This window comes from Mastigoproctus giganteus, chromosome 11 (assembly GCF_048544385.1).
Source record: "Mastigoproctus giganteus isolate SK-2022 chromosome 11, ASM4854438v1, whole genome shotgun sequence".
NCBI lineage: Eukaryota > Metazoa > Arthropoda > Arachnida > Uropygi > Thelyphonidae > Mastigoproctus > Mastigoproctus giganteus.
The window spans coordinates 141,578,954-141,603,282 of NC_143585.1; the positions used below are offsets into that span (position 1 = coordinate 141,578,954).

General features: G+C 39.0%; 1 protein-coding gene across 1 annotated transcript in view; it reads left to right on the top strand.

The window, feature by feature from the left end:
* The window catches only part of LOC150078480 (mutS protein homolog 5-like), a 109,542-nt gene that overhangs the window by 20,993 nt on the left and 64,220 nt on the right, over positions 1 to 24,329 (top strand). Inside the window, exon 3 of the mRNA XM_090384581.1 lies at positions 6,057 to 6,166. Coding sequence (XP_090240707.1) covers positions 6,057 to 6,166 — 110 coding nt within the window. The remainder of the gene's footprint in view (positions 1 to 6,056; positions 6,167 to 24,329) is intronic.

Consider the following 24,329-nt stretch of genomic DNA (forward strand, 5'->3'; position numbering starts at 1 on the left):
AGCTCAGCTCTTTGTTCGAATGCTGAGAGAATGCGTTCTGTGGTGGCTGCCAAGTTAGTGATTGATGATTTTCCTGCGATAGCATAATGGATTTCAGGTGGTTTCGTCTGGAGGATTTGTTGAGTGATTGTGGGTAGCAAAGCCTTTTCAAGAGTTTTTAACAGACAAGAGGCAACTGATATGGGTCTGAACTGGCTGACGTTTGAGGCAAATTGGTTTTTGGGGATGGGGTACACTCTGTATTTATTCCACTGGGGTGGAAAATAATGCTCAGCGAGGCATCTGTTGTAGATCGAGAGAAGATGATGTCACAATTATTTTATATATCCAGTTCTGTTGTTATTATGCCATTGTATTGAACCAGATTAGTCAGACAAGATTGGCCTTTAATAAATCCATGCTAGTATTGATGATGGTATATCAAGCTTAATGTCCAAGTTTGCAGACGATACAAAGGTTGGCAGGGTTGTTAAGGACACTACTGATGCCATGCTGCTGCAACAGGATCTGGAAAGGTTGAGCAGATGGGCTGAGAGGTGGAAACTGAAGTTTAACATTGACAAATGTAAAGTACTACACATGGGAAACAGCAACCCCAGAGCAACGTATCAACTAGCAAGGCTTTTGTGGATTTATTGGATGATTGTTTTCTACACCAGCATGTTCGGGAGGCAACTAGAGGGAGTAATACTCTTGATCTGATTATCAGTAGTGATTCTTCATGCATTAGGAATCTGCAGATAAATGAACCACTGGGTGGCAGTGATCACAGTGTGCTGAAGTGGGATTTACTCAAGGAGGTAACTACCATCAGAGGTAAAGGGAAGGGTTTTTGCTTTCGTAAAGGCGACTATGCTGGTCTGAGACAGTATTTAAATTCTATACAGTGGGACCAACTGATGATGTTACCAACAGCAAATTCAAAATGGGAAGCATTCAAGGAACTAATCTTGGAAGCTACCAGGCTTTACATACCAACCAAGAAATATTGTTCAAGGTTCAGGCCTAAATGGTTGTCAGATGAACTAATGAGACATATGGCAGAGAAGAAAAATGCATGGGATACATACAAATTAATGGGTGACGTGGAAGCCTATGATAGATATAAGTTGGTCTGTAACCAAGTCACAAAGGAGATTAGGCAGGCAAAGGCAGATTATGAGAAATCCTTGGCAAAGGATGCAAAGAAAAACAGAAAAGAGTTCTTTACCTATTTAAACTCAAGAAGGAAAGGGATGAATCAGATTGGTCCACTGGATGTTGATGGTTCAACAGTTGAGGATCCAGCTCAGGTGGCTAACAATCTAAACGAGTATTTTGCATCTACATTCACACATGAGGAGTTATTCAGGAAGGGGAATGTCGTAGGTGAAGTAAACATTGGCAGTGAGCTAGATGATTTTCTAATAACTGAGAGGAAAGTGGAGGAGAAATTGTTGAGGATAAACATAAAAAAGGCACCCGGGGTGGATGGGATCTATCCAGTTATATTAAAGGAGGCAGCAAAGGAAGTAAGCAAACCCCTAGCCATAATTATGAGAGCTTCTTTGGACTCAGGGGAGGTACCCATGGACTGGAGATGTGCAAATGTAACCCCAATTCACAAAGGAGGATCAAAGGCTTACACAAGTAATTATAGACCTGTTAGTTTAACTTCGGTTCCAGGAAAATTAATGGAGGCACTGGTAAAGAAGCACTGAAAATTAATGGAGGCACTGGTAAAGAAGCACTGCAGGATCATCTGGACAAGAATTCAGTTATAGCTCAGACAGCATGGGTTTGTTAAGGGCAGGTCTTGTCTGACCAATTTGATTGGATACTATGATGTAGTCACAAAAGAACTGGATGCAGGGAATAACTTTGATATTATATATTTGGATCTTAGAAAGGCTTTTGATACTGTTGCGCATGGAAGACTGCTGCGCAAATTGGAGAAGTGTGGCCGAGGCAAATTGCTGCTATGGATAAAGGGATGGTTGAGTGGCAGAAGACAGAGAGTGGTAATCAATGGACACTGCTCAACGTGGACTAATGTTATTAGTGGAGTTCCTCAGGGTTCAGTGTTGGGTCCATTGTTGTTTTCTGTATTTATAAATGATATTGATGATGGTGTATCAGGCTTAATGTCCAAGTTTCCAGACGATACAAAGGTTGGCAGGGTTGTTAAGGACACTACTGATACTATGCTGCTGCAACAGGATCTGGAAAGGTTGAGCAGATGGGCTGAGAGGTGGCAAATGAAGTTTAACATTGACAAATGTAAAGTACTACATATGGGAAACAGTAACCCCAGATCAACGTATCAACTCTGTGGTACTACGCTGACAGTGGTAGAGAATGAAAAGGACCTGGGGGTAATTGTGCAGGCAGATATGAAGTTCTCTGAGCAGTGCAGACGAGCTGCAAGAGTAGCTCATGGTGTCTTGTCAATGATATACAGGAATTTTTCTAGCAGGGACAGGGATGTGATTATTCCCTTGTATAAGGCATTGGTCAGGCCACACCTTGAGTACTGTATACAGGTCTGGAGGCCTCATTTCAAGAAGGATGTAGAGCTGCTGGAACGACTACAGAGAAGTGCAACAAGATTAGTGAATGGAACAAAGGGTTGCTCTTAAGAAGAAAGGCTTAAGTTTTGCAAATTACAGAGCCTGGAGACTAGGCATCGCCGAGGTGATCTGATAGAGGTGTACAAGGCTTTGAATGGCTTGAGCATGCTCAATGCCGATGGAATTCTTCCTCTTGCTCAGAATAATCACCTGAGAGGGCATAAATTCAAATTGAGGAAGGACGGATGTCGGATAGATGTGCGGAAATTCGCCTTTAGCCAGCGTGCAGTTGGTTTGTGGAACAGACTTCCATCCCTTGTTGGGGAGGTTGATAGCCTAAATAAATTTAAAGCTCAGCTGGACAGGTATTTCGAATGAACGGAGGGGTGAAGTGGAATTTTTTTTTTGGCTGATGCTGCATAAGCTTGCTTTCTTGCATCATATGCCTCTACTAATGCTAATGCTAGTAGCCCATATAACTGCATTCCTGATTAGTTGGTCCTGCATTATTTCTTTAAGCAGTGACACCATTTTCCCTGGAACAGAAGCCAAGCTTACAGGACCAGTTGTTATCCACTTCATTCTTTAGTATTAGCATTAGCAGTGGCAAATGATGCAAGAAAACAAGCTTATACAGCATCAGCCAAAAAAAACAACCCCTCCAATTTCACCTACTCATTCCCTCCAATAGTTTGTCTAGTTCTGTGTCTCAGTCTTAAGAGGACAATATCTTCTGCACAAATTCTTAACAAGTTCACTACTTCTTGAATGCAAATATGCAGCTCCAGATCATAATCCACTTGGAGAGAAAACCACCATATTTATGGAACTTTTACTCCCAATTTTACAGAAGAAAAACTGGATATTTTTGTCAAGCAACCTTCACCGGGGAGGGGGGGGGGCTGCTTAATTCAGTCATAGTGAGAAACAAGCCCAAAAAATGTCTCTGCCCTTTTCAATCCTAGGTTGAAATTACGGATCAAAAAAGCCCACGTTGAAAGTGTTAAGATAAGAGGAAAATATATTAATATTTTCCTTTCATATTAGCATAAATAATTCAATTCTTGTTTTGAATGCATACTGCTATGCAAGTTTATCTGTATTAGCTAACCCTTTGTACAAATATGATAAATGCATTACCAAATTCTAAGTTCCACTTGAACAGAAATACCAGTACAGATTCTACATTTGGGATTAAATATAACAATTTAGTTTAAGTCTTTTGACTCATATACACTAATGATTTGTTCACTTTTCCTTTATTATTATAGTATTAGGTTTAGGCATTAGCAGAGGCATATGATGCAAGAAACCAAGATTATATAGCATCATCCAAAACAAAAATCCCATTTCACCATTCACTTCAAAAGTTTGTCTAGTTCTGCCTTGAACTTATTTAAGTTGTTGACCTCCACTACAACAGATGGAAGTTTGTTCCAACTATCAACCACCTGCTGGCTAAAGGCAAATTTCCGCACATCTGTTCTACAATTGTCTTTCCTCAATTTGAATTTATTCCCCTCAGGTGAATAATCTGCACAAGAGGAGGAAGAATTCCATCAGCATTGAGATTGCTCAAACCATCAAGGCCTTATACACCTCAATTAGATCACCAGCAGGTGCCTAGTCTCCAGAAGCTGCAGTTTACAGAACTTAAGTCTTTCTTGGTAACAGCAACCCTTTGTTCCACTCACCAGTTTCATTGCCCTTCTCTGTACTCATTCCAGCAGCTCCACATCTTTCCTAAAATGAAGCTTCCAGACCTGTATACAGTATTCAAGGTGTGGCCTGACCATTGCCTTATACAAGGGCACAATCTCCCCGTTATCCCTGCTAGCAAAATTCCTGTATATCATTGATAAGGCACCATGAGCTAATCTTGCCACCTGTCTGCACTGCTCAGAAAACTTCATATCTGAAGGTCCTGTTCATTCTCCCTCAGGAGAATGAACCCTCAGGAGAAAGTTACCCTCAGGTCCTGTTCATTCTCCCTCAGGAGAATGAACCCTCAGGAGAAAGTTACCCTCAGGTCCTGTTCATTCTCCACTACCATAAGTGTAGTACCACCCAGTTGATATGTTACTCTGGGGTTACTGCTACACATATGCAGTACTTTACATTTATCAAGTTAAACTTCAATTGCCACCTCTCAGCCCTTCTGCTCAACTTTTCCACATCCTGTTGCAGTAGCATATTATCACTACTGTCATTAACAACCCTGCCAACCTTCGTATCATCTGCAAATTTAGACATTAAACCTGATATACCTTCATAAATATCATTAATAAATTCCAAAAACAACAATGGGCCCACCAAACCCTCAGGGACTCCACTAATAACATTACTCCACAAAGAGCAGTGTCCATTGATTGCCACTCTCTGTCTCCTCCCACTCAACCATCTTTTTATCCATTGTAGCAACTTGCTCTTAATGCCATACTGCTCGAATTTGTACAGTAGTCTTTCATGTGCCACAGTATCAAAAGCTTTCCTAAAATCCAAGTATCAGTAGTCTTTCATGTGCCACAGTATCAAAAGCTTTCCTAAAATCCAAGTATCAGTAGTCTTTCATGTGCCACAGTATCAAAAGCTTTCCTAAAATCCAAGTATGTGATATCAAAATTATTTTTTGCATCCATTTCTTTTGCGACCACATCATACTATCCGATCAGATTTACCAGACAAGACTTCCCCTTAATAAACCCATGCTATGTCCAAACTATCACTGCAGTCTCTTCTAGATGATCTTGCATCACTTCCTTAACCAGTGACTTCATTATTTCCCTGGAACAGAATTAGACTAACAGGTCTGTAATTACTCGTGTCAACTTTTGATTCCTCTTTGTGAATTGAGGACACATTTGCAGATCACCAGTTCATGGGGACCTCTCCTGAGTCAAAGTAAGCTTTCATAATTATGGCTAAGCGTTTGCTTCCTTTAATATAACTGGATAGATCCCATCCACCCTAGGTGCCTTTCTTATGTTAAATTTCAACAATTTCTCCTACACTTTGCTGTCAGTTATTAATGTAGATGCAGAATACTTATTCATTTTGTCAGCTACCTCAGCAGGTTCATCGACAATTGAACCGTTAGTGTCAAGTGGACCAATTTGAATCATCTCTTCCTTCTAGAGTTTACATAAGTAAAGAAATCTTTACTGGTTTTCTTTGCATTGTTTGCCAAAGATTTCTTGTAATCTGCCTTTGCTTGCCTAACGTCCTTTGTGACTTGATTACAGACTATCTTGTATGTACCATAGGCATCTGTGTTCCATGTATTTTTCTTCTCTGCCACGAATCTCATTAAGTCATCTGACATCCATTTAGGCCTAAACCTTGTTCTCTTAGTTGTTCTTTTATTATTATAGATGTATTTTGCATGACTATTTAACTACGAAAATCGCATCAACTGTTTGTTTAATTTGTATTTGGATGATTTTGTTTTCCTTAATATGATTAAATTAGGTTAAGCAAATAACTGTAACTGTATATTATTCTTTGCAGGAAAACGAAACTATAATGGATTACCAGAATTTATGAACAAAGTAGCTCAGCAAGAACTTGCTACGTTGAGTGCTGATATCCAGGAGTGTAGTGTTATTTATCTACCTCAGGTAAAGCCCTTTTGCCCATTCGTTTTACTTATTTTTATATTACAAATGAGCACTGCCAGTCCAGAATCCTTGTAGACATTCTTGCGCCCAGATCTATTTCTTATTGGCGCCTCTGTAGCCAGGTGGACAGGATCAGCAGTGCATCAGTGCTAATCAAGAAGCACACGCTTCTTGATTAGACCAGGGTTCGAGCCCCTGAGCCACCAAATACGGAGGATGCGGAAAGGTCAGGGAATGACCACCGCATATCCCCAGAGCAATATGGCCTTAGTTGCTAATGCTCCTAAAAACCAAATAACAACCAACAACATATTTCTTATTTTAGAAGTTTTGCTCCAAATGATAAATTTATGTTTAGTTTGTTTGTTTGAATTTATTTAATAAGAGCAGGACACCATCTCTCCATAAGTTCACATGAGCAACTAATAATCTTTGGTTGCTCTTTATAGATTATTTGACTCTTTTTTTTTTTTTTTTTTTTTTAAAGTAAAAGGTAAAAAATAGGAAGATAGGACACCATAATCTCAAATGGAACAGGTGTCCAAAAAAAGAGTAAATAATAAAGCAAATTGGATAATACAGAACACTATTTCAGCCTTATATGATAATTTTGCTTAATGGTATAATAAAGAGTTTATTGCATGCTATTTTTACTTCTTCATTCATATTGATGTGTCAGTAAGACACTAGCAAGACTTTCTTGGATTTATTGAATGATTATTTTCTACAGCAGCATGTTAGAGAGGCAAGAGGAAGCAATATTCTTGATCTGATTCAAGAATATTCTTGAAGCGATTCTTCATGCAGGTAAATTACCCACTGGGTGGCAGTAATCACAAAGTAATGATGTGGGATTTACTTAAAAAAGAAATAACTACTGTCAAGAGTAAAGGAAAATGCTTTGGTTTTCAGAAGGATGACTGTGGTTTCAGTCAGTTTCTAATTTCTACATAGTAGGACCAACCGATGATGTTACCAACAGCAAATTCTAAATGGGAAACTTTCAGATAAGTAAAAAATACTGTTCAAGGCGTAGGCTTAAACGGATGTCAGAGAACTGATGTCCAAGAATGAAAATGTGGGGGATGCATATTACTCATCAGGTGATACAGAAGCATATGGTAGATATAAATTAGTCTCAGAAGCATATGGTAGATATAAATTAATCTCAGAAGCATATAGTAGATATAAATTAGTCTGTAATCAAGTCACAAGGGAAATTAGGCAAGCTAAGGCAGATTACTAGAAGTCTCTCTCAAAGAATGCAAAGAAAAGCAGCAATCTTCTTTATGTGCATTAACAGTAGAAGGAAGGAGCTGAATCACATTAGTCCACTTAATGTCAATGGTTTAACTGTTGATGATCCTGCTTAGGTTACCGACAAACAATAGATATTTTGCATCTACATTCACACATGAGGAATTTTTTTAAGGTAGCTGGTGGTGCTAGAAGTTTATCAAACATTAACAGGGAGCTAAATGATTTTGAGAGGAAAGTGGAAGAGATATTTTGAAGCTAAACATAAAAAAAGATGCCATGGGAGGGATATGATCTATCCAGTTATATTACATGAGGCAGCAAAGGAGGTAAGCAAATCCTTAGCCATAATTATGAGAGCATCTTTGAATTTGGGTGAGGGACAGTATGAACTGGAGATGTGTGAATGTATTCCCGATTCACAAAGGGAAATAAAAAGATGACGAGTAATTACAGACCTGTTAACTTAATGTCTGTTCCAGGGAAAATAATGGATCACTGGTTAAAGAAGTAATGCAGGATCATCTAGCCAAGAATGCAATTATACTGCAGTCATAGCATGGATTTTTAAAGGGGCAATCTTGTCTGACCAATCTGATTGAATACTAAAATAAAAATAAAAAAAAAGAATACTATGATTCAGTAACCAAGGAACTGGATGGAAAAAATAATTTTGATAACATATGCTTATATTTCAGAAAAGATTTTTAACACCATTGCCCATAAAAGAGTAGTATGGCATTAAGGGCAAGATTCTGCTATGGATAAAGGGATAGTTAAGTGGGAGAAGAATGCTGGCACCAAATTGGTAGGAGATTTCATTTATTTTGTACTGAGCCACCAGCATTTAATTTTTGAAGAATTTTGATTGTCTGTAATTATGAGCATTTTCTCTTTACTTTTAGTAGCCCACTTAAATTTCATTTATTCTTGAAATTGATGATGCCAGAAGAGTTTGCATGTTTATTGTAATTGTATACATATTAAAAAAGTGCTGCCATATTTTTGGGACCACAGTTTATTAATTATTTACTTGACTTCAGTTTTGATGCTGTTTTTGACCTCTGCTAATGATTTTTTTACCTTTTCCCAGCAGCATTCACAAAGAATTGGTTTATACATAGCATGAAAGTGTGCCCATTCAATCTGTTATTGATTTTTTTGTTATTTGTTGGTTTTAAATTGGTAACGCATTTATTATTTGTGTTTATCTGGTAAAGTACATGAAATTGTAACTAACTTACTTAACTTATTAGAAGAGGGCGTTTGGATCGTGGTGGGAACAATCAGGGACAGTATGAACTGGAGATATGTGAATATATTCCCAATTCACAAAGGGGAATAAAAAGATGACATGAGTAATTACAGACCTGTTAACTCAATGTCTGTTCTAGGGAAAATAATGGAATCACTGGTTAAAGAAGTTTTTCGGCTGCTGAAAATGATAAGTAGTTTTGTTATTTTCACTGTATTCTTCATTGATTAATGTACTGCATTGTGTTCTACAAAGATATTAAATAAGCTTAGTAGTGTCCGTTACTTTTTTTTAAATTCAACTAGTGATTTTTGTAATTTATGACTCGCTGCTAATACCGGCATTGCCGCCATCATATAGATCAGCATTTCCCAAACTGTGTTCCACGGAATGTGAACAAGTATTCCGTGAAAAATCGTAATTAAAATTAAAAAAAATATAAAAATAAATAAAATAAATTTTGCATATTTGTAGCATACACCACTTTTGTATCATTATAATTTTTAACATTATTTTTTTTTGGTTATTAATATACTGGTATAGGCTAATAATCAAATAGACCACAGAATACTTTATTTTGGCAGGCTTTTGCATAGAGAAGTATGCGTAGAGGTAATGACATGTACAAAAAAAGCAGCAATGTAGTGATCTAATATGCTATTCATATGTGATTTAGCCTGGAATACATAAGTTGAAGGAGAGGGGAAAGTGAACCAATATCATAACTAAACTCACTTCCTTGTATAAATTTTTTTGATAATAAAATCACTATTTCTAAATATTATTATTAAAATAAATGACCATGGATTTGTGGTTGAAAAAAGGAACTTTAAAAGGAGAAGCAAGTACTTCTAGTATGGCAACCATAGTCGATGAAACAACCACAATATTGTCACATTTCAAAGTGAGGATGAACAATCGCACCCTTTTGTTCCCTAAAAATCCGAAGTGAAAAAACAGGAACTAACTAATAAAAGATCAAAACGAAAGTATGATGACAGTTATTTGAATTTTGGCTTTACATGTGTTGGAAATAAAGATGCTCCTGATGCACAGTGCATCGTATGTAATAAAATATTAGCAAACAGTTCTTTGGCTCCCGCTAAACTTGTGTACCGTAAGTGTTCCATAAACATATAAGTGTTCCATAAATATACAAGTGTTCCATAAATATATTGTGAGATGAAAATTGTTCCATGACTAAAAAAGTTGGGGAAACACTGGTATAGATCAATACGAAATAGCGTAACGTATATTTCTGATAGTGTAAAGCGTAACATATATCTCTGATAGCGTAAGACGTAATTTAAAACTAGATAGCATAATACGTACACTGTATTAGGAATCTGTTAGCTTAGTATATAATATTATCAATTTATTGATAAAATTTATTAATCATATTAAATTTCATTGTTAATTAAACTATTTAAATGGAAATCATGACCTAGACTAGAGCTGTGAAGCAAAAATCACAGAGCAGCAGGAGTGCTGTGGCTCGGGGGAGAAACAAAGGGGGCGATTCTCCAATGCATCACAGTCTCACAGAGAAAGAAGAAGAATCCCTTCAGCATTGAGCCTGCTAAATCCATTCAAGGCCATATACATCTCAATCAGATCACCTCGCAGGTGCCCAGTCACCAGATGCTGCAATTTGCAGCACTTAAGCCTTTCTTCATGAGAGCACCCTTTGTTCCCCTCACCAATCTTGTTGCCCTTCTCTGTACTTGTTCCAGCAATTCTACATCCTTCCTAAAATGACTCTTCCAGACCTGTACACAGTATTCAAAGAGTGGCCTGACCATTGCCTTATACAAGGAGATAATCACCTCCTTTTCCCTGCTAGCAAAATTCCTGTATATCATTGACAAGACCTCATGACCTACTGTGGCAGCCTGTCTACACTGCTCAGAAAACTTAATATCTGACGGTACAATTACACCCAGGTCATTTTTGATTCTTCACTACTCTGGGGTTACTGCTACCCATATACAGTACTTTGCATTTTTCAATGTTAAACTTCAGTTGCCACTTCTCAGCCCATCTGCCAAACTTTTCCAGATCCTGTTGCAGCAGCATACTGTCATTACTGTTATTAACAACCCTGCCAACCTTTGCATCATCTGCAAACTTTGAGATTAAACTTGATATACCTTCATTAATATCATTGATAAATATACAAAACAACAATGGGCCTAACACTGAACCCTTGGGGACACCACTAATAACCTTAGTACACGAATTACAGTGTCCATCAATTACCACTCAACCATCCTTTTATCCATTGTAGCAACTTGGCCTTAATGCGATACTGATCGAATTTGTACAGTACAGTAGTCTTCCATGTGCAACAGTGCCAGGTGGGCAGGAGCAGCAGAGCGTAGCACACTAGCACACGCTTCTTGATCAGACCGGGGTTCGAGCCCGTGACCAACAAATACGCAGGATGCAGAAAGGTCAGCAAATGGCCATTGCATATCCCTGGAGCAATATGGCCTTAGTTGCTAATGCTCCTAAAAAAAAAAAAAAAAAAAAAAAACACCAAATAACCAAAAATAACAATGTCCAACAGTATCAAAAGCTTTCCTAAAATCCAAGTATATGATATCAAAATTATTTTATTGCATCCAGTTCCTTTGTGACCACATCATAGTATCCAATCAAATTGGTCAGACAAGACTTCCCCTTAACAAACCCATACTGTGTCGGAATTATTACTACAGTCTTGTCTAGATGATCCTCCAATGCTTCTTTTTCTAGCAACTCCATTATTTTCCCTGGAACAGAAGTCAAACTTACAGGTTTGTAATTACTCGTGTCACCCTTTGATCCCCCTTTGTGAATTGGAAATACATTTACACATTTCCAGTCCATGGGGACTTCCCCTAATTCCAAGGATGCTCTCATAATTATGGCTAAGGATTTGCTTACTTCCTTTCCTGCAGCCTTTAATATTACTGGATACATCCCATCCATCCCAGCCTGGTCTGTACTTGTTAACAGGAGAGACTGCCTCTACAGGGATGGGATACACTTAAATAGAAAGGTGCAAGAATATTTGCTGATGCTATCGAGGCAGTGTTAGGTGGGTCGGAAAACTGCTCGCTTGGGGGGGGATACAAGGTCTAATAGATTCACAGTAGCCACTGACAGAGGTAGTAGTAGTGGCATGTGATGCAAGAAAGCAAATGTATGAGCTTATGCAGCATCAGCCAAAAAAAAAAAAAAAAAAAATCACACCATTCCCTCCAAATGCCTGTCCAGTTCCTCCTTAAATTTATTCAACCTATCAGCTTCCACAACGACAGATGGAAGTTTGTTCTAGCAATTAACCACCCGCTGGCTAAAGGCAAATTTCCGCACATCCAATCTACATCTGTCTTTTCTTAATTTGAATTTATGTCCCCTTAGGTTCGTAATCTGAACTGCTCTAAAACGGTGTTCGCAGGCCGGCCGCTAGTTAGTACACCGGACTGAACCTATTGGTAACTCTCTAGGAAGCTTCCGGATCAGCTAGTGTATAATCTTGCTACCTCTACTCTGCCAGATAGTGACTGGAGGGAGTCCGAGTAGTGTGTATGCGGGGAGCATTGTCGAGGCCACGTTATGTCAAGGATCTGGGTATATTCTTACCACATGTACGCCATATCCAAAAATTTCATTACTTCATACAGCATGTCCCACCCACTTTTTCTTACTATTGAATACACCATGAATTGTCAAAATAATAGAGCAAGCTTATCTGCGAAAAGATCTAAACCTCCCAAGGACTTCCTAATTCATTTCACAAATATACGTGGTCTCAATTCTAATCTCAACGATGTCCATTTCCACTTGCAGTCTTCCAAACCCCATGTACTTTTTCTGACTGAATCTCAGTTATCAGTTGATTCAACTACTGCTCATCTCAGATGTCCAAATTATTTGCTGTATGATTCCTTTCGCCTCGAAGGTGGTACTTGTGCATATCTCCATTCTGATATTCCCTGTCAGAGACTTGGCAATTTGGAATCTCCTCTCTTTGATTTTCTCTGGCTTAAAATCTCTCTACCTCATTGTGTAAAATTCATCTGTTGTCTGTACCGTTCTCCCAACTACACTAATCACTTGGAGCTCTTTGACTTCCTCTCTTTGCAACTTGACTTTCTCCAGTCTAACTTTCCTAACAGTGAGGTAATTTTCCTTGGTGATTTTAATGTTCACAACTCCAGCTGGCTTCCGTTTTCTAGTCACACCGACCCAGCAGGTCGAGATGCTGAGGCTTTTGCAATTACTAATGACCTAGCACAGATTGTTCATTTACCTACAAGAATACCGGACAATCCTAATCATACAGCCAATACGCTTGATCTTTTTCTCACAAACAATCCTTCTAAGTACAAGGTTGAAGTGAGAGGTCCTTTAGGCACTTCAGATCACAACTTGGTGATTGCCTCTTCTCCAATGGAACCTTTATCTCATGGCTATTCCCAACCTCATATTGTTTGGCATTACAAGAATGCAAAATGGGATGACCTGCGAGACTTCTTTTCTTCTTTTCCTTGGTCAGATTACTGTTTCAAAAGTTCTGATGTCAACGTTTGCTCAGATCGTGTCAGTGAAATTATTCTTGCAGGAATGGAATCCTTTATCCCACACTCCACTTTAAAATCTCGTCCTTTATCTAAACCTTGGTTTTCCAATAAATGTGCTAAGGCTGTCCAAGAGAAGAACGTTGCATATCATAATTGGCTTGTTTCTAATTCTTCAGTTTCATTTTCTGCCTACACCAAAGCTCGCAACAATTGTAAAGCAGTTATTAATCAGTCCAAACTAGAGTTTGAACAGGCTAAGAGTAGAAAACTTGCTTCTTGCCCTAATGGTAGCCGAGCATTCTGGTTTCTTGCCAAAGCTATTGGCCGCAACTTTTGCCCATCTCTGCTCCCACCTCTGTCCAAACCAGATGGTTCTGTTGTCACTTCAGCCAAGGATAAAGCTGACCTGCTAGCATCCCATTTTTCTTTGAGCTCATGTATTAATGATCTTGGTAAAACACCTCCCACCATTCCTAACACGCTCCATTCAATGCCTCCTGTGGTCTTCCATCAAAAGGATATCAGAAGTATTTTGATGAATCTTGATGCTAAGAAAGCTCCAGGTCCTGATGGTATTTCTCCACTTGTTCTCAAAACCTGTGCTCCTGTTCTTTTCTGCCTTTTTTCACTTTCTTATTCCAAAGGTGTTTTTCCTTCTGCTTGGAAATTTGCTCGTATCCAGCCAGTTCCTAAAAAGGGTGACAAATCCCTCCCATCCAATTATCGTCCCATTGCAATTACCTCTACTCTTTCTAAAGTAATGGAGAAATCAATTAACCGCCAACTCTTAAACTACTTAGAAACCTTCCGTCTGATCAACGATCGCCAGTATGGATTCTGTCAGTGTCGATCCACTGGTGATATTCTGGCTTATGTTACCCATTTATGGACTAATTCGATGGAAAGGTTCGGTGAAACACAAGTAGTTGCTCTTGACATCTCAAAGGCTTTTGATCGTGTTTGGCATAAAGGTCTTCTAAACAAGCTTCCATCTTATGGTTTGCCAACTGTTTTTAGTAATTGGTTATCCAGTTTTCTCTCTGATCGCTCACTGAGGGTGATGGTAGATGGCTCTCTGTCTTCTAACTTCTCTACTAATGCCGGTGTCCCCCAAGGTTCAGTTCTTTCCCCCACTCTTTTCCTCTTGTATATCAATGACCTTCTTCCATTGACTGGGAATCCTATCCATAGTTTTGCTGATGATAGCACATTGCATTCCACTTTCCATTTTGAAAAACCTTTTTATGACAGATTGCCCTGCTCAATCAGCTTCAACTTCTTTAAAATCTGCTACCAATTCCTTAAATGCCGATCTTCAGGTAATTCACCAGTGGGGCAAAGACAACTTAGTTGATTTCAACCCTTCTAAAACTCAGTCTTGTCTTATATCTCGCAAAAAGGATTCTTCTGCTCCTATGCTTATCTTTAGTGCCACTCCGATTTCTAGGCAAAATGATATATCTCTTTTGGGGATTACCCTGACTTCTAATCTCTCTTGGCACAAGCACATTACAAATATTGCTTCCTCTGCATCTAAAAAACTTGGTTTTCTCTTTTGCTCTCGGCGTTACTTTTCTCCCAAACAGCTGCTCACTCTGTATAAATCGCAAATCCGCCCTGCCATGGAATATTGTTCCCACATCTGGGGTGGTGCCCCCAAAACCTCTCTCAGGCTTCTTGATTCCATTCAGAAGAGGGCAGTTAGGTTAATTAATGATTCATCTCTAACAGAGTCTCTCCACTCGCTTTCTCATAGACGCACTGTTTCTGCTGCTTGCCTCTTCTACAGATACTTCCATGGGCACTGTTCTTCTGAATTGGCTTCTATAATTCCCTCTCTCTCTTTCAAAACAGTCCGAACACGTGCCGCCACCAGCCAGCATCCATTTACTGTCCAACTTCAAACCCACAGAACCCACTTTTCATCTTCCTCATTTATTCATTCAACTGCCGTTTTCTAGAACAACCTTCCTTCATACGTATTTCCTGAAAATTACAATCTACAGAAGTTCAAGTCCAATATCAACAAATATCTTCTTTCGTGTTCTCAACCTCCAACCCAAGCACGGTACTAAGTACTATAGGTTATAATACCTCTCGTGTTTGGGGTTCTCATAAAAAAAAAAAAAAAAGAACAAGTGGAAGGATCCCATCAGAATTCAGCCTGCTGAACCCATTCAAGGCCTTATACACCTCAGTAAGATCACTGTGTAGGTGCCTAGTCTCCAGCCACTGCAATTTGCAGAACTTAAGCCTCTCTTAATAAGAGGATCCCTTCATTCCCCTCACTAATCTTGTTGCCCTTCTCTGTACACGCTCAAGTAAATCTACATCCTTCCTAAAATGAGGCCTCCAGACCTGTACGCAGTACTCAAGGCGTGGCTTGACCATTGCCTTATACAGAGGGATAATCACCTCCTTTTCCCTGCTAGCAAAATACCTATATATCATTGACAAAACCCCATGACCTGCCCTGGCAGCCTGTCTGCATTGCTCAGAAAACTTCATATCTGCCTGCACAATTACTCCCAGGTCTTTTTCATTTTCTACCACCTTAAGTGTAGTACCACACAGTTGGTATGTTTCTCTGGGGTTACTTCTACCCATATGCAGTACTTTGCATTTGTCAAGGTTAAACTTCAGTTGCCACTTCTTAGCCCATCTGCCCAAATTATCTAGATCCTGTTGCAGTAGCACACTGCCATTACTGTCATTAACAACCCTGCCAACCTTTGTATCATGTGCAAACTTCGACACTAAGCCTGATATACCTTCATCAATATCATTGATAAATATACAAAACAACAGTGGACCCAACATCGAATCCTGTGGGACTCCACTAATAACATTAGTCCAAGAAGAGCAGCACCTATTGATTACTACCCTCTGTCTTCTCCCACTTAACCATATTTTTATCCATTGTAGCAACTTACCCTTAATACCATTCTGCTCCAATTTGTACAATAGTCTTCCATGCGCAACAGTGTCAAAAGCTTTCCTGAAATCCAAATATATGATATCAAAATTATTTTTTGCATCCAGTTCCTTTGTAACCACATCATAATATCCTATCAAATTTGTCAGACAAGACTTTTTCTTAACAAACCTATTCTGTGTCTGAATTATTATTGCTGCAGTCTTGTTTAGATGATCCTGCAATGCATCTTTAACCAGCGACTCCATTATTTTACTCGGAACAGAAGTTAAAACTAACTGGCCTGTAATTACCCGTGTCACCCTTCGATCCCCCTTTGTGAATTGGGGATACATTTGCACATCTCCAGTCCATGGGAACCTCCCCTGAGTCCAAGGATGCTCTCATAATTATGGCTAAAGGTTTGCTTAGTTGCTTTGCCGCCTCCTTTAATATAACTGGATAGATCCCATCCACCCCAGGTGCTTTTCTTACGTTTAACTTCAACAATTTCTCTTCCACTTTGCTCTCAGTTATTGCAAAATCATTAAGTATCCTGCTACAATTTGATAACCTTCTGCCATTTTCAAACCTTAATAATTCCTCACGTGTGAATGTAGATGCAAAATACTCATTCAGTTTGTTTGCTATCTGAGCAGGATCATCAACAGTCGAACCATCGATGTCAAGTGGACCAATCAGATTCATCCCCTTCCTTTTAGAGTTTATATAAGTAAAGAAATCCTTGCTGTTTTTCTTAGCATCTTTTGCCAAGGATTTCTTGTAATCTGCCTTCGCCTGCCTAACCTCCTTTGTAACTTGGTTACAGATCAACTTGTAGCTATCATAGGCTTCTGTTTCACGTGTTAATTTGTATGCATCCCATGCATTTTTCTTCTCTGTTACGAGTCTCATTAGTTCATTTGACAACGATTTAGGCCTAAACCTTCAACAATATTTCTTAATAGGTATGAAACTTTTAGTAGCATCCACGATTAATTCCTAGAATGCTTCTCACTTAGAATTTACTGATGGTAACATCATCAGTTGATTCCACTGTACAGAATTTAAAAACTGTCCGAGAGCACTGTACTCGCCTTTACGGAAGCAAAAATCCTTTCCTTTACCCCTGATGGTAATTAAATCTTTAAGTAAATCCCACGTCAGTACACTGTGATCACTGCCACCTAGTGGTTCTTTTATCTGCAAATTCCTAATACATGAATGATCACTGCTGATAACCAGATCAAGAGTATTACTTTCTCTGGTTGCCTCTCGAACATGCTGCTGCAATCATCCAATAAATCCGAAAACATGCGAAAACAATCATCCAATAAATCCACAAATGTCTGACTAGTGTGTGAGTGCCCAACCCACAAGTTCCAGTCAATATCTGGAAAGTTGAAATCCCCCATTATAAGACATTCCGATTTACTAGCCCACTCTATTTCTCTGTACAATTGTTCATTATACTCATTCGAGTCATTAGGCCTATAACACACTCCTACTCTTATTTTTGCTTTCGCAGTGCTTATGTCACACCAAACTGACTCAACAGTGCACTATTCATCTTTATCAACTGGATGCACTTCTTTTGATTTTATGTTTTTCTTAATTAACAGCATAACACCTCCTCCCTTCCTATCCTGTCTATCCTTTCTGTACACATTGTACTCCCCAAATTCCAGTTCGGCATTCCTTATATCAGTGTGACACCATGTCTCTGATATCCCAACAATATCCGCCTTTGATGTCTTGACCAACACTTCAAATTCATCAAACTTATTTTCTATACTTCTAGCATTGGTATACATGCTCCTACTCCTATTCTTTGTCACCCTAACACATCCCATATACCCACCCGTTCCACGATGACCGCCACCCGTCCCTGAAACCCCCAACACCCCACGCTCCAGGTCGCTACTTATTCTAATAGAAGTTGTGCAAGAATCACCTTCACCTCTGCCTACGGCTACTGTTAAACTATTAGTCCTTGTATCCCCCCAAGCTATCAGTTTTCCGACACACCTAACATTGCCTCGATAGCATCAGCAAATATTCTTGCACCCTTTCTATTTAAGTGTATCCCATCCCTGTAGAAGCAGTCTCTCCTGTTAAAGTGAAAGTGATTCTTGCACTGCTTCTATTGGAATGAGCAGCAGCCTGGAAAACAAGATGCAGGGTATTTGAGAGCCTGCTGGGAGTCATTGCGATACAAGTTAACACATGGGTTGTGTTAGAGTAGCTAAGAAAAAGAACAGGTGCATGTATACTTGCGTGTACACCAATGCTAGGAGTTTGGTAAATGAATTTGAGGTATTGCTCAAAGCATCAAAGGCGGATATTGTTGGGATATCAGAGACGTGGTGTAACACAGATCTTATGTCTGTAAGGAATGCAGAACTGGAATTTGGAGAGTACCACGTCTAGAGAAAGGATAGACAGGATAGGAAGAGAGGAAGGGTTATGCTATTAGTTAAGAAACACATAAAATCCAAGGAAGTGAAGCCAGTCGACATCGCTGGACAGTGCAGTGTCGAGTCAGTTTGGTGTGACGTAAAGCACTGGGAGATCAAAATTGAGAGTAGGAGTGTGCTATAGGCCTAATGACTCTGAAGAGTATAATAAGAAACTGTACAGGGAAATAGAGTGGGCCAGTAAATCAGAGAGTCTTATAATGGGGGATTTTAATTTCCCAGATATTGACTGGAATTTGTGGGTTGGTCACTTGAATGGGTTGAGCACGCTGAATTCTGATGGCATTCTTCCACTTGTTCAGATTACGAACCTAAGGCGGCATAAATTCAAATTAAGAAAAGACAGATGTAGAATAGATGTGCGGAAATTTGCCTTTAGCCAGCGGGTGGTTAATTGCTGGAACAAACTTCCATCTGTTGTTGTGGAAGTTGATAGGTTGAATAAATTTAAGGAGGAACTGGACAGGCATTTGGAGGGAATAGTGTGATTTTTTTTTTTTTGGTTGATGCTGCATAAGCTCATACACTTGCTTTCTTGCATCACATGCCACTACTACTACTACTACTTACACACTAGCAAGGCTTTTGTGGATTTATTGAATGATTGTTTTCTACATCAGCATGTTCGGGAGGCAACTAGAGGGAGTAATACTCTTGATTTGATTATCAGAAGAACCACTAGGTGGAAGTGATCACATGATAAAGTGGGATTTACTCAAAGAGGTAACTACCATCAGGGGTAAAGGGGAGGGTTATTGCTTTCGTAAAGGTGACTACGATGGTCTTAGACAGTATTTAAATTCTATACAGTGGGACCAACTGATGATGTTACCAAAAGCAAATTCAAAATGGGAACCATTCAAAGAACTTATCTTGGAAGCTACTTGGTTTTTTTTTTTTTTTTTTTAGGAGCATTAGCAACTAAGGCCATATTGCTCCAGGATATGCGGTGGTCATTCCCTGACCTTTCCGCATCCTCCGTATTTGGTGGTGTCGGGCTCGAACCCCGGTCTAATCAAGAAGCATGTGCTATGCACTGCTGCTCCTTCTCAACTGGCTACGGAGGTGCCTCCTTGGTATGTAAAGTTGGTATGTAAAGCTACAAGGCTTTACATACCAACGAAATAGATGTCAGATGAACTAATAAGACATATAGCAGAAAAGAAAAATGCTTGGGATACATATAAATTAACACGTGACACAGAAGCCTATGATAGATATAAGTTGATCTGTAACCAAGTTACAAAGGAGGTTAGGCAGATTAAGGCAGATTACGAGAAATCTTTGGCAAGGGATGCAAAGAAAAACAGCAAAGAGTTCTTTACTTATGTAAACTCTAGAAAGAAGGGGATGAATCAGATTGGTCCACTTGATATCGATGGTTCAATTGTTGATGATCCTGCTTAGGTAGCTAACAAACTAAATGAATATTTTGCATTGACATTCACACATGAGGAGTTATTCAGCGAGGGGAATGCCAGAGGTGTATTCAACTCTGGTAGTAAGCTAGATAATCTTGTAATAACCGAGAGTAAAGTGGAGGAGAAATTATTGAAGATAAACACAAGAAAGGCACCTGGGCTGGATGGAATCTATCCAGTTATATTAAAGGAGGCAGCAGAGGAAGTAAGCAAACCCTTAGCCATAATTATGAGAGCTTCCTTGGACTCAGGGGAGGTACCCATAGACTGGAGATTATAGCTCGGACACAGCATGGTTTTGTTAAGGGGAAGTCTTGCCTGACCAACTTGATTGGATACTATGAGGCAGTCACAAAAGAACTGGATGCAGGGAATAACCTTGATATTATATACTTGGATCTTAGAAAGGCTTTTGATACTGTTGCACATGGAAGACTGCTGGACAAATTGGAGCAGTGTGGCATTGGAGGCAAATTGCTGCTATGGATAAAGGGGTGGTTGAGGGGGAGAAGACAGAGAGTGGTAATCAATGGACACTGCTCATTGTGGACTAATGTTATCAATGGAGTCCCTCAGGGTTCAGTGTTGGGTCCATTATTGTTTTCTGTATTTATAAATAATATTGATGATGGTATATCAAGCTTAATGTCCAAGTTTGCATACGATACAAAACTTGGCAGGGTTGTTAAGGACACTACTGATGCTATGCTGCTGCAACAGGATCTGGAAAGGTTGAGCAGATGGGCTGAGAGGTGGCAAATGAAGTTTAACATTGACAAATGTAAAGTACTACATATGGGAAACAGCAACCCCAGAGCAATGTATCAACTCTGTTGTTATTTGTTGTTATTTGGTTTTTAGGAGCATTAGCAACTAAGGCCATAATGCTCCAGGGATATGCGGTGGTCATTCCCTGACCTTTCCATATCCTCCGTATTTGGTGGTCTCGGGCTCGAACCCCGGTCTAATCAAGAAGTGTGTGCTATGCACTTCCACTCCTGCCCACCTGGCTACGGAGGCGCCCATCAACTCTGTGGTACTACACTGACAGTGGTAGAGAATGAAAAGGAACTGGGGTGTAATTGTGCAGGCAGATATGAAGTTCTCTGAGCAGTACAGACGGGCTGCAAGAGTAGCTCATGGCGTCTTATCAATGATATACAGGAATTTTTCTAGCAGCGATAAGGGGGTGATTATTCCCTTTTATAAGGCAATGGTCAGGCCACACCTTGTGTACTGTATACAGGTCTGGAGGCCTCATTTCCAGAAGCATGTAGAGCTGTTGAATGGAACAAAGGGTTGCTCTTACGAAGAAAGGCTTAAGTTTTGCAAATTACAGTGTCTGGAGACTAGGCACTGGCGAGGTGATCTGATAGAGGTGTATAAAGTCCTGAATGGTTTGAGCATGCTCAGTGCTGATGGGATTCTGTCTCTTGCTTAGAATAATCACCTGAGCTGGCATAAATTCAAATTGAGGAAAGACAGATGTAGGATAGATGGCCGGAAATTTGCCTTCAGCCAGTGGGTAGTTGGTTGGTGGAACAGACTTCCATCCCTTGTTGTGGAAGTTGATAGCCTAAATAAATTTAAGGCTCAGCTGGACAGGTATTTCGAATGAACGGAGGGGCGAAGTGGAATTTTTTTTTTGGATGATGCTGCATAAGCTTGCTTTCTTGCATCATATGCCTCTGCTAATGCTAATGCTATGGTGAAACACACAATTTTTAAATTCAGTTAAAATTTAAAATTCTGTTAAATTCAGTCTTAAACAGTTTTTAAATTCTTATCAGTGGTAATATCAATTGGTATTTGCAGTTGGTAATATCAACTAATATTATTACCAACTGCAAATTCTAAATGGGAAGCATTCAGGGAAGTAATCAGAGAAACTGCAGAGTTTTTTGCATCAACTAACAGATATTATATATATAATTTTTTATTGCACAGAACCAGATACAGTGGGCAATAAATACCCATCACAATCTACAAAGCTAGGGGTTTGACAAGTCATGAGTATACATCAATATAAAATTAGAAATATAATAAGGAATTTAATAGGTTATGTTAACAATTATGATAACAGAAAGTTGTAGCACAGTAATATAAAACAGATTAACAATTTTCTAAAAAGTGGAAGGTAAATTATAGTTAAAGTGTTATATATGTGATATGTAAATTAAAATTGCAAAAAAATTGAAAGAAATAATATACAGGCAGTTCCTGCTTTACTAGTTTTCGCTTTACGAGTTCCGAGGTTTACGAGTTTTTTTTTTTTTTTTTTTTTCAGGTATCAAGTATGAACAAAATCAAAAATATGAACATTAATCACAAAAAAATGAATGTTAAACATTCATAAATCCCACATTTCAAACCACGTGTGTACCCCACTTTACGATATTAATCCATTTCAGAGAAACCATTGTACCGTGAAAATATCGTAATGTGAACCCAATAGCACACTGTTTTTTGGTAATTCGTTCCATGACCTCGGAAGTTGAAATTTTTGCTATTTAACTGTAAAAGGTCGTTTTATATCGTAAAGATTGTATTAGTTATCAATTCAAATCATTAAAATGCACTACAATTTCATAGTTATCATATGTTCTGTTATTAGAACCAATTTTGAACGGCTTTGTGATATTTTTCTAAAGCACGTTTCTGGAGGTCACAACCAAAAAAAACAATTTGCACTTTCCGGTTTATTTGGCTTTTCTGTAACTGCGGCAATTATAAAAGGGCAGTACACTCCATGTTATTGCATTTGCGAAAGTATCGATAGCTGGAATTGTGCCATTTTTTATGTTATTATGGTGAAATGTGTTTCCCCTTTACTGAAATCTTCGATTATATAAAAAAAACAAATAAATGTTCAGAATCTTCTCTTCATTCTTTTTTTTTAAGTTTTGTAAACTTGTTACTCTGTGTAAATCGTGTTAGTTGTAATTTGTGCATTCCAATAAAAAATGCTTATGCATGCTATCATGAAATTTATAAAGAAAAGAGAAGATTATCTTGGAAACAAACGCCTCTTGAAGCATTTCTGAAGAAAGAAGACGACTCCTTGTGCAACAAACCAACGAGTGCCGAGCCAATAATGAGTGATCAACGAATATGCATTTAGTCGATGATGATGATGAAGAATAACACATGACACAGAAGCCTATGATAGATACAAGTTGATCTGTAACCAAGTTACAAAGGAGGTTAGGCAAGCGAAGGTAGATTACGAGAAATCTTTGGTAAGGGATGCAAAGAAAAACAGCAAAGAGTTCTTTACTTATGTAAACGCTAGAAGGAAGGGGATGAATCAGATTGGTCCACTTGATATCGATGGGTCAACTGTTGATGATCCTGCTCAGGTAGCTAACAAACTAAATGAATATTTTGCATCGACATTCACACATGAGGAGTTATTTAGCGAGGGGAAAGCCAGAGGTGTATTCAACTCTAGCAGTAAGCTAGAGAATCTTGTAATAACTGAGAGTAAAGTGGAGGAGAAATTGTTGAAGATAAACACAAGAAAGGCACCCGGGGTGGATGGGATCTATCCAGTTATATTAAAGGAGGCAGCAGAGGAAGTAAGCAAACCCTTAGCCATAATTATGAGAGCTTCCTTGGACTCAGGGAAGGTACCCACAGACTGGAGATGTGCAAATGTGACCCCAATTCACAAAGGAGGATCAAAGGCTGACACAAGCAATTATAGACCTGTGAGTTTAACTTCTGTTCCAGGAAAATTAATGGAGGCACTAGTTAAAGAAGCACTGCAGGATCATTTAGACAAGACTTCAGTTATAGCTCGGACACAGCATGGTTTTGTTAAGGGGAAGTCTTGCCTGACCAATTTGATTGGATACTATGATGCAGTCACAAAGGAACTGGATGCAGGGAATAACTTTGATATTATATACTTGGATCTTAGAAAGGCTTTTGATACTGTTGCACATGGAAGACTGCTGCACAAATTGGAGCAGTGTGACATTGGAGGCAAATTGCTGCTGTGGATAAAGGGGTGGCTGAGGGGGAGAAGGCAGAGAGTAGTAATCAAAGGACACTGTTCGTCGTGGACTAATGTTATTAGTGGAGTCCCTCAGTGCTCAGTGTTGGGTCCATTATTGTTTTCTGTATTTATAAATGATATTGATGATGGTATATCAAGCTTAATGTCGAAGTTTGCAGATGATACAAAGGTTGGCAGGATTGTCAAGGACACTACTGACACTATGCTGCTGCAACAGGATCTGGAAAGGTTGAGCAGATGGGCTGAG